This window comes from Lithobates pipiens, unplaced genomic scaffold (assembly GCF_037356315.1).
Source record: "Lithobates pipiens isolate NorthernLeopardFrog02 unplaced genomic scaffold, aLitPip1_a1.2 Scaffold_13, whole genome shotgun sequence".
Taxonomy (NCBI): Eukaryota; Metazoa; Chordata; class Amphibia; order Anura; family Ranidae; genus Lithobates; species Lithobates pipiens.
Genome location: NW_027507718.1, coordinates 252,357,017 through 252,368,440, shown reverse-complemented (window position 1 = coordinate 252,368,440; position 11,424 = coordinate 252,357,017). Strand labels below are relative to the sequence as shown.

The 11,424-nt window shown below is 40.3% G+C and overlaps 1 protein-coding gene across 2 annotated transcripts in view; it reads left to right on the top strand.

Annotated features, from left to right (window-relative positions):
* The first annotated feature begins 2,440 nt into the window (after positions 1 to 2,440).
* MTHFD2L (methylenetetrahydrofolate dehydrogenase (NADP+ dependent) 2 like) overlaps positions 2,441 to 11,424 on the top strand; it is a 161,493-nt gene continuing 152,509 nt past the window's right edge. For both annotated transcript variants that reach the window (XM_077476541.1, XM_077476540.1), the window contains exon 1: positions 2,441 to 2,691. In XM_077476541.1, the coding sequence (XP_077332667.1) occupies positions 2,579 to 2,691 (113 nt within the window). In that variant the 5' untranslated portion in view covers positions 2,441 to 2,578. The remainder of the gene's footprint in view (positions 2,692 to 11,424) is intronic.

Genomic DNA, 11,424 nt, shown 5'->3' with positions numbered 1-11,424 from the left:
GGAAGAGAGTTCCACATCCTTACTGCCCTGACAGTGAAAAACTCCCTACACAGCTTAATCCGCTTCTCTTCCAGTCTCATCGTGTGGCCCCATGTCTTCTTACACTCCCTGGGACTGAAACTTTTCATACTTACCATGGGATATCGAGAGAATAAATTTAGCGCTTTTAGTCGTGCCTCATAAATGAGGTCCTCCAGTCCCCATATTCATTAAGTTGCCCTTCTCTGGACTCTCTGCAGGTCCAGCACATCCTCTGAGGATTGGTGACCAGAAATGGATGGAGTACTCCAGATACCGCCAAACCAGAGTTTTATAAAGTGGCAGAATAATCATTTTATCTCTGGAGTAAATTCTTTTTTATTGCATGCTAAAATTCTGATGGCTTTCATAACCACAGCTTGACACTGCATGCTGTTGCTCAGGCTGTCTCCTACTAGGACCTCCTAGATCCTTCTCCTTCCTGGAAACCCCTAGGGGTTCTCCCCCTAATGAGTAAATTGCATTTATATTTTTACCCCCCCCCCCCCCCCCAAATGCATTACCTTACATTTACCAATGCTAAACTTAATTTGCCATGCAGTAGCCCAATCCATTAATTTATTCAGGTCCTCTTGTAAAGTTTCTATGTCCTGCTGTGTTGTTATTGCCCTGCATATTTATGTGATGTCAGCAAACAATGAGATCGAGCTATTTATCCCATCCTCTATATCATTTTTAAATAAGTTAAACAGAATTGGTCCCAGGACAGAGCCTTGGGGCACCCCACTAACCAATCTAGACCATTCTGAGTATTTGTTATTTATCACAACCCTTTGAACTCGCCCCCATAGCCAGTTTTCTATCCAGGTACATACCTTATGGTACATGCCTACAGACCTCAGCTTGTAGATTAAGCATTTCTGGGGAAATGTATCAAATGCTTTTGCAATATCCAGATACACCACATCCACCGGCCTACCTTTGTCCAGATGGCAGCTCATTTCCTCGTAGAATGTTAATAGGTTAGTTTGGCAAGAGCGACCTTTCGTAAACCTGCAGTATCAGCAATAGAGTATAATACAAATTTAACAATGCTAATATATCGTCTCAGTATCTACATTTTTGGATTGGACCCATTTCCAATAAATATAAATAGGTCCATTTACAAATATTTCAGCAGAGGAGAGATATGATCCCTTCAAGGAGAGGAGAGGGGTTGTACAGAAAATGTCTCTTCTAGCTGTCTTAATGTCAACTCATTGAGACTCCAGTAGATTCATGAATTCTGCTTGAGAAGGTGTATTCAGCATAAATGTAACTAGCTAATAAAACATTTGCCTAAAGGAGACCGATTTGCCTTTAAGTGCTACAATGAATGGGACATGATGTCGTTTACCCTACTGAACCAGTGTGCATGTGTAGGAGGGCAGGTTTGTTTCCATGTGAATTGGTGGATGAGTTATTTTAACTCCATTGCTTATTTTATCTCATGAAAATTTTCTCTGAAAAAAATTACAATCATAAAATATATATCCAGAAAGGTAATAGACAAGTGTGCTAAAAGTAACCAATAAATTATTCACTGAACCAGTGGAGGACACAGTAAAGTCTTCCTAAAAACAGAAGATATCCGCATGTCTTACTTCCATAACAAATCTTAAAGCCAGGGAAATCATTCCTTTATATCCCTAAGTCAACAGTGCATAAATTTACATTTAACTGCTAAAAAAGCCGTATTTTCTCATAAATCTTTTTATCTTATGATCACCACATCAAATAGCCTATTTTATTGCTTTCCTTAATAGATATCCCACAGAACCCTAGAGCTAATACCAATATAAAGCTAATGTTATTTTAAGTAGTGATAACCTCTAAGGTAATCCATGTGGACTGACTCTTAAATTTTATCATAATGGCTGTTAAAATAAGTGTGACAGCCCTATAATAGTACCAAAACACCCCTACTGACAGTGCAGACTAAATAAAGGTTATTATACTACATGTTTCTGATTTAAATTTTTCTAAATATGAGATATGTCAGTCATTGTACTGAGAAAACAAGAAAAACAAAACAAAAACAGCTTTATATGTTAGACAATACACCTTAAGTGTCTCACACAATTGGGAATGCAGTAAAGGAGTATGCCTATAAAGGTTTTAATTTATCTAGGTCATGGTATAGTTGGTAGTAGCTTTCCATGCCACACACACACACCTAAAAATGACAAAATAAAAACTGTACTCCATGGCATAGTATCTGCATCTGCCTTTTTACGTAGCTCTGCCTAGTTTATAATAACTGAACAATGAAGAAAACTGTACACCTTTGCAATGGCCCAAGCACCATGCAACATTACTGCCTGTTTTTTTCTGTGCAGGTATGCCCATTATCCAATCACTGCTATAGAGGGGTGGAGTTCTTATTCTCACACATTTTTATGCTTCAATCCTCATCAGTCAGTGATGCTTGAAGGTACCATTGACCGTATTGCAAATGATTCTCATGATGGTTTTACTGCTGCAGGGGGAGATAATCTAACCCACTCCTCCTCTTGTATACCCTTGTTCTCAGTGTGTTCTCTTATTGCACGCATAGCTCATGGCCTCTACATTCACTGGCATTCGTCTTCTACAGAGGACAAAAAATGGAATTGCAAACGCCAGAATGACTACCTGGAGTAGAAGCTATCACACAGACATGGCATGTAGCAGGTGAGAACTTAGCCAGGTAACTGGACTGACTCTGCATGTGAATTTGCTTATAATTTTTTCCGCTTAACAAGCAAAAAGGTCACCCTGCCTGATTTACTGTGTGTGTGTGTGTGTGTGTGTATATATATATATATATATATATATGTGTGTGTGTGTGTGTTTGTTTGTGTGTAAATGTATGGTATATATATATATATATATATATATATATATATATATACCTGGGACTGTGTGTAAGCCCCTCTGCAGAAGGAGGCTTTTTAAATGTTTGTTCTCGATGTGGAAATTAAAAGAACACTTAGCTTTATGTATAGACAAATGGCCAACAGTAAACTAGCTGGCACAATCTTTAAGGTGTTGGTAGGAATATTTAAAAATAAATTACAAATCCCATATTTACATGCCCTTGAATAGCTTTTTAAAGTTTTTGTGCTGTGCGATATGCACTTAAATTGTACTTAAAATATAATAAATTGGAGGAAAAGGAGAGTCTGTTTGGGACTTTAAATCCACTTCTGTGTACACTCAAATAGGAACATTCTATGCCACTATGGTTAGGTTGATACAAAATTTGTTTCCATACATACTATTTAAATAACAAATATAATAGTATAAAGCCTTATTTATAGTGTTGACACTTGCAAATAAGCAAAAGTTAATTTTTCAATTATAATCATAACTTCTCAGACATATCCAGATCATTTCCTGAAAAAAAGGTAAAGGTACACTCCTTTTAGGTATTTATGACAGATATATATTTAATTATAATTTATTTGCTTGTATGTAAATTCTACACTTACAGAATGTATACTGTACATCATGTATTGCATGCTTTGCGTTTACATTTAATATAAGCATGCTTTTACACAGGTGCTCATGTTTAATTCCCAGTGGTTTTCTTCTGTTAACGGTGTAGAAATGGCTTTGTCTTTCTGGCACAGATCATTATGAAGGGATAATAATGTTTATTGCTTCTGCAGCTTTTCTTTCACACTCCACTAGTTTTAACTGATGACTGCAGAGCTGGAGATGTAGAGAAAGCACAACCCTTCCATATGGCAACCCTTTTATTTACGTCCTTGCTTTTGCCCTGCACTGTGTTTTCTTTCTATTTATAGCATTTTACAGGACAATGCTAAAGCTGCTCTTATTTGATCATTATCGCTATCGTAATATAATCAGAATATTTGATATAATGTTTATAGATAGTAGCTATACAGTGCTTTGCATTGTCTGATATACTGAATACAGTATATAATGGTTCATGTCAATTTTGCTACAGTGTATTCCTTTGTGGTTGCATGTAACTCACAGGGCACTTGACACAATCACCCAGCAACACATAAAAAAAGATATCCTTGGGTTTCTTAAAAAAATCTTCTTCTCTATTTTAAAATTTGAGGTTGCCCTGACCAGACAGACAGTTCCTATAGTACACTGAGCACGGGCAGTACTACAAGCATGCTCAAAAAAAGGCAACTTCTACTTGAATTGTGTTACACAGGGGTTTGCAATGGGAGGAGGAGCAATAACTCACAGTCACCAGGCTATGCATAAGTTTTGTTGATGGTTTAACATGCATACATTTTTCCTATGTGTTTCACAGAAAATTTATATTTGTTCGCTACACATTCTCTCGAGCTTAATGTTGCCTGAGCTAGGATTAAAAGTTGCAACAGGCACAATGGTGGGGTGACTGAAACAATGGCAAACAGATCTCTCATGGTCTGCCAGTCTGGGTGTGAAATCTCTTGTCTATGTGCAGACTAGCTGCAAAGTCAGTTTGGATAGCAAAGAACAGAACAAAAGAGTGGGCACCAGCCTAGTGCATTATCCCACGATATTTAATGAGAACAAGCTGCCATAAATTATACTCAAACATAAGAATTAAAATTGCTCTTCCAGCTACTTGTCTGTAGCCCTGTAGTCCTAGGTACAACAGTGTTTTAAAGGCTAAACCTTCTGTCTCAGAGCCCTGAGGTGTAGCCTTCGAAACGTGTCAGCCAGTGTGGTCCTCCTGTACTCTGGAGTTTTCTGTACCTAGGACTGCAGGGCTACAGATGAGTAGCTAGATGAGCGATTTAATTTCTTGTTTATGAGTTTAAATTATGACAACTATTTCTTATTAAATATCACTGGATAATTCACTAGGATGGTGCGTCCTCTTTTGTTTGTTCTTTGTAGTGGCTTCAGGATGTCCCCGGTCTTAGAAGGCAGCAAGGCTTGAGGCTATATCACCGTGTTGCTGAGTCATTCGCTATACCTTTTATCCAGTATATCACACTTTTGCACAGGAGAATTTTTCTTGTCGTCTCAGTTTGCATAGGTCATACGCCATAGATTTTCAACACTTTGTTTTGATGAATAGCCATGCAGCCCTCATCCAATGACACCATCCAATGTTTAAAGAGGAACTGCAGTCTGCTCACATAATTTGTAATAAAAACATCTTTGCCATTCCGAAGCTTCCCTCCAACCACTTTGCATATTATTTTATATATACTGTGATTCTGTACTTGCCAAATATGCTGCAGAGATCTCCCTCCACTGAAGTCTGGCTCCATCCATTTTAACTGTGGGCAGCTGAAGCTGCTGCCTGTTCACTTCCTGGATTTACACAGACACACAGAGGCACACCTCCAGCTCTGCAGCTTTCATTGGCCCTCCTACGACTCATCCCCCCTCCCTTCCTGGCAAACTCACGATAGTGAGAGAGGGAGCTGTGCATGATGTCATAAGCTTAGGCTAATGACCAGACAAGAAACAGGAAGTGGGCTGTATAAGGTATTTACTGGCAGAAAAAACATGTTTTACTATCCAAAGTTAAAACAACAAGATGGAGAGATGAAAAAATGACTGAAGTTGCACTTTAAAGTCTGACTGATTTCCAGGGTACTTTTATTGAAGTGTTGGTGAGGAATACAGAAATACACAACAACCCTTACAAACCAGGCCTTTTTATTGTTCATAATAGGCAAATTGGCACGTAAACATCCATAGGTGAATAACTGCTAGAAGCCCCTAATTGAAATGTATCAAATCATAAAATACACATTTATGGAACATTTCTGTGTCAATCTTTGTGAAAGTTCCTGTTGCCTGAATAATAGCTTTAAGAAAGTACTTGTATCTAAGCGGAAAACTGTCTACAGGCAGAATGCCCGGAAGATGTATCCTTTCCCTGCCCATGTTAGATCTAATTATTAGAAAATATTTTTGATGACAAAAAAGACTGCCAGTTTATTTGTAGACAAATTCACTTCTATGCAACAAACAGTTCAGTTTGGCTTCTGAATACTCTTTAGCCTTTTGTTATATGATTGTATTATTTTATTTTATTTTATGTTGTGAAATCCTATTAAGTTTTAGTGACTATAAGCCTATGGCAGTGAGTTCAAAGAGAGAATGGTGTTGAAATTAAGGAACAACTTGGCCTAAATTTTAGTGGAATTTTGGCTCGTTCAGATGATGAGACGGCTGTGACTGTAGGGATTAAGCAACCAGAACAAACAGTCATAGTAAACTTGGGTGTAAATAAAGATTCTTATCATGTAGGATGTGTACCCTGTTCAACATTCATCTAAGCATTCCATTTAGGGTGTGGATATCTGGTATGATTTGTAAAGTTTTCACCTATAATTTTTTTTAAAGGAAAAGCAGAGAATAAAGGTACCATATGGACGCCTCTCTACCAATGCTTGAAAGGTTTGATCATTATGATTTTTATGCACACTTTAATAGGAAATTATAGTGGTTTTGGGTCAATTTAATTTTAGCTTTTATTTTAGTTTTATATGATTTTAAACTATTTTACTTTAATAGCTATACCTGTTCAATTGCTTGGTTACACAAATTGCCAATCAGCCAATCACATGGCAGCGAGCAACTCAATGCATTTAGGCATCTAGACATGGGGAAGACGACTTGCTGAAGTTCAAACCGAGCATTAGAATGAGAAAAAAAGGGGATTTAAGTTACTTTGAACATGGCATGGTTGTTGGTGCCAGATGAGTTGGTCTGAGTATTTAAAAAACTGCTGATCTGCTGGGATTTTCACGCACAACCGTCTCTAGGATTTACAGAGAATGTTCCAAAAAAGAAAAAATATCCAGTGAGTGGCAGTTGTATGGACGAAAATGCCTTGTTAAAGTCAGAGGTCAGAGGAGAATGGGCAGACTGGTTTGAGATGGTAGAAAGGCAACAGTAACTCAAATAACCACTCGTTACAACCAAGGTATGCAGAATACCATCTCTGAATGCACAACACATCAAACCTTAAAGCAGATGAGCTACAGCTGCAGAAGACCACACCGGGTGCCTTCCTGTCAGCTAAGAACAGGAAACTGGGGCTACAATTCGCACAGGCTCACCAAAATTGGACAACAGAAGATTGGAAAAACTTTGCCTAGTCTGATGTGTCGCGATTTCATTTGCAACATTCAGATGGTAGGGTCAGAATTTGGTGTAAACAACATGAAAGCATGGATCCATCCTGCCTTGTATCAATGGTTCAGTCTGGTAGTGGTGGTGTAATGGTGTGGAGGATATTTTCTTGACACACTTTGGGGCCCTTAGTACCAGCTGAGAATCGTTTAAACACCACAGCCTACCTGAGTATTGTTGCTGACCATGTCCATCCCTTTATTACTACAGTGTACCCATCTTCTAATTGCTACTTCAAGCAAGATAATGCACCATGTCACAAAGCTCAAATAATCCTAAACTGATTTCTTGAAAATGAAAATGAGTTCACTGTCCTCCAATGGCCTCCACAGTCACCTTATCTCAATCCAATAGAGCATCCAATAGAGGATGTGATGGAACGGGAGATTCACATCATGGATGTGCAGCCAACAAATCTGCAGCAACTGCATGATGCTATCAGGTCAATATAAAACAAAATTTCTGAGGAATGTGTCCAACACCTTGTTGAATCTATGCCAGGAAGAATTAAGGCAGTTCTGAAGGCAAAGGGGGTCCAACCCAGTACTAGCATGGTGTACTTAATAAAGTGGCTGGTGAGTATATATTGTTATCTTGGACCCTAGTCAAATAGATTTACATTTTTATGACAGCGTCAATATAGAACTTTACTGCCAGCTGGGCGAGGAGGCTTTTATCACTTCTCCTCTGTACCAATATCTTCCACCTTCAGCTATTAGGCGGACACTGATGTCCCTCTATATGCAATGGGATTACACCATCCAGGCACACAGTTCCATTTCTAACATTTTACAGATGCTAGGGATGATCTGGAATTGTGTATTACTCAGGCAGTGCACACAAAAGTTGTTAGAAGAAAGAGGATAGAGTTTTTGCCAAGAGACATACAAAGTCAATTTGGCCAAAAATGTGACCTCATAGCAATATTCTGACTTAAGTTCTATGTGAAAATGAAAGCTAATTGAGAGCTGGGTTAAAAAAACACTATTTAAGATATATTTTTGCCTAAATACTAAAATTCTGGCACAAATACATGACTGTAGACATAAGAAGAGGACTAGAAGGGTTTTTAGTGTGTGTGTGACTCATTACATACATTACGTTGAGGTTGCTTATTTGTGGTTTGTCTATCAAGTCTTGTTCACTGTCGCAGGTAGGATTTGTAACCCCCCTTGTCTTAGCATGTTCAACCAGCTTACTTTTCGTTCTGTTCTCCATTGCGTTTTTCAGTTCTGCAGAGGAACCTACGAATTGTTCGTAGGCCTCCAGTATGCAGTAGTTATAGGGCCGTTCGCTGTTTCTTCTCCGATTCACATCATATGCATGACACGCTTACCACAGTCTGATTCGTACCTAGTCTCATTAGCGGATACATCCCGCACCGATTCATACCGCCCACCCCCATACCCTACTAACGATTCATTGTCTCACTCACCGGTTCATATCACTTCATCCCATACACATCACTCCGATTGGAGCCTAGTTGCCTTGGCGGCACAATGCTTCGCATCACTCACATCCCACACACTAATTCTTATCGGTTCATACCATGCCCTACGATTCGTTATTCATATCAATGCTCTGACTGATTCAGATCGCGTCAGCAGCTACATGCATCACACTCCATACTGAACCTAGTCGCACCGGCGGCACAATGGTTCGCATCAGGAGTATTCCACACACCAATTTGTAACTATCATAAATCTATGATCCGTTAAGTATGCTGTTTTCACATTTCATTCCTACACATACTATTTCTGCTATCCTTTTTTTTCAGTAGGTTACCACATTGCATTTGCTACAGTCTTCTCAGCATAGACTCCTTGCAATCCTGCAAGGACACGCATCTCAGCAGTTACCCATTTACTAGGCTGCAATCATGCATCTCAGCCTAAACTCCTTGCAAATGCTGCAAGCACACATCTCAACATAACTTCTTGCAAATTGCTGCAAGCACACTAAAGTGTTCACTTTAGTGGCACTTAATTGGCCAATCGTCTCCAGTGGCATTCATATGAGCCACTCATTATTTTCCGTCTGTCTTTCTCCCTCAGGTCAGTTGAGTTCAGGTTCCATCCTGTACCAGGTTGGACGTTATTTCCCAGGTAAAAACAAAAAACAAAAAAAATTCAATGATTGCATCTTCACCAGGGCTAGTCGCATACAAAGGGCACAAAAAGGGGGAGTTAAAAAAAAAAAATCTTGTTGCACTTATGTCACCCCTACTGCAGGTGTTCCTGGTTCACCAAGTTTCGATCCTAACCAGGACCTCGCTACTAGAGCATCAGTCAGGTGTGTAGTTCACGGGTTTCTCGATCACATCACTCTGCAGCACCCTTGCACTATACTTCACATACATCATTGGACGTGCTCTTCAGTCGTTAGTTTTCTGTCACATATGTCTATACATGACACTCTATTTTCGAAGACCACCCTCTTCACCTCACAGACAAGGTCTCTTAACAGTAGACTTGCTGGCAGTGCAAGTGGTAGCAGGCGGAGCATACGTCACCCACTACGTCACCCACTACAGACCCTAACATTCCTACGTAGGCCATACCAGACTTCATCGTCTTGCCCCAGTACGCCCTGAAGTTCTGATCTTTAGGTTTGTGCTTGCCACAAACAGGCACCGGAGCTACCGGTTATCTGGCCCAGTCACCTTCTGGCCCACTTTGGTCGCCTCACACTCTACTGATTTTTCTAAATTTTTCTAAATTTTCACTCTACATAGTTCTGCCACAACAAAACACTGTCAGCTCCTGTCTACACCTATCGTTCCTTTTCCTGTACTTCTCTTTTTTCTTCCTCTCCGAGTTTTCTCTTTACCAGTCTGCTCTGTATCCTACGGCTATGTCTCTTCTTAACATGTGTGGTATTGTATGTTGTAATACACTGGATGTGGTAGACAACACAAAACATTTTTTAATTTGAATTGTAAATATTGTTCTTTATTTTTTTATTAATAAAAATGTATATCTTTTATGATATATGCTCCCTTTGATACAACTTACCATCAAATTACTTAGCACCTTTAAAGTCCCAGGGTTTATGGACCCTACTGTTTCCCTTTTTCTGTATCTTCTTAACATGAGCACCCCCCCCTTTTGTTTTCTAGCCAGAGCCATGTCACAGGATGGCAGCAAGGACTCCACACCTGCCCCTCTGTCACCCTCTGAGGGCTCAGAGCGTGGCAACGTACAGTCCCTTAGGGGATGGACCATCCTCAAACTAATTTCTGAGGCGCAGGGATATTCCCTTTCCTGTAACGGCCAGGAAGGCAGAGCTTTTCAGGCTCCTCTTCCCACCTCCAGCTGCAGCCAGGCCCAGCACCCAGCTGGCATCCCTGTAATTTATCTCCGGGGCCATTTCCCAGCTGCATTCTCTGGTCTCTTCCTTAACCGCAACAATTTCGGATGTCCGGACCAGAGTCACAATTTTGGAAGTTTGCCTACCTACGGCCCTCCCTGATCTGGTCTTGGTCCCGATGGGCTTGTCAAGGGCAAGTTCACAAATAAACTCTGCTTAGTTTACGACTTGTCGGCACCTCATTTCTCACATATCCCTAGTTTGAACTCCCTGATCCCTTCCAAGGAGTTTTCTCTCAAGTACACATCAGTCGATATGGCCATCCAGGCCATCATTAAGATAGACACTGGCACCTGGCTATCGAAAGTGGACATCGTACATGCCTTCAAGCTCCTGCCTATCGAGCCATCCCTCTGGTGGTGGCACGGCATTAAGTGGAGGGATTCTTACTATTTTGCCACCAAGCTGACCTTTGGCTCTAAAAGCAGCCTATGGCTGTTTGATGCTTTCGCCCAGTCCCTCACTTGGATCCTATCACACCAGGCACAGTGCCACAGAGTTATCCATTATCTCAACGACTTTCTGCTAATTGAACGTCCAGACATACTCCCGGTAGATCTAGACAAGCTAAGAGTGGTCTTCAACAATATCAGTGTTCTTACATTGATATTCCATCACATTCGACACATTCTATCACCTTCTTAGGTATCATCCTGGACATGCAGGTTATGCAGGTTAGCCTGCCTTCTGACAAATTAGCCCATGTTAGGTCAGTCATTCACTATTTTACCTGGTCACAAGGGTGTACTAAGAGACAGCTGCAGTTCTTGATAGGGATGCTAAATTTTGCGATGAGGATTATTCTGCAGGGGCGGTCATTCATCTCAAGGCTCTTGGTCTTTCTCACCCAAGTACAGGACCCCGACCAACTCCTCAGACTAGACCCAGCAGCCATAGCGTACTTAGCTATGTGAGACAAGT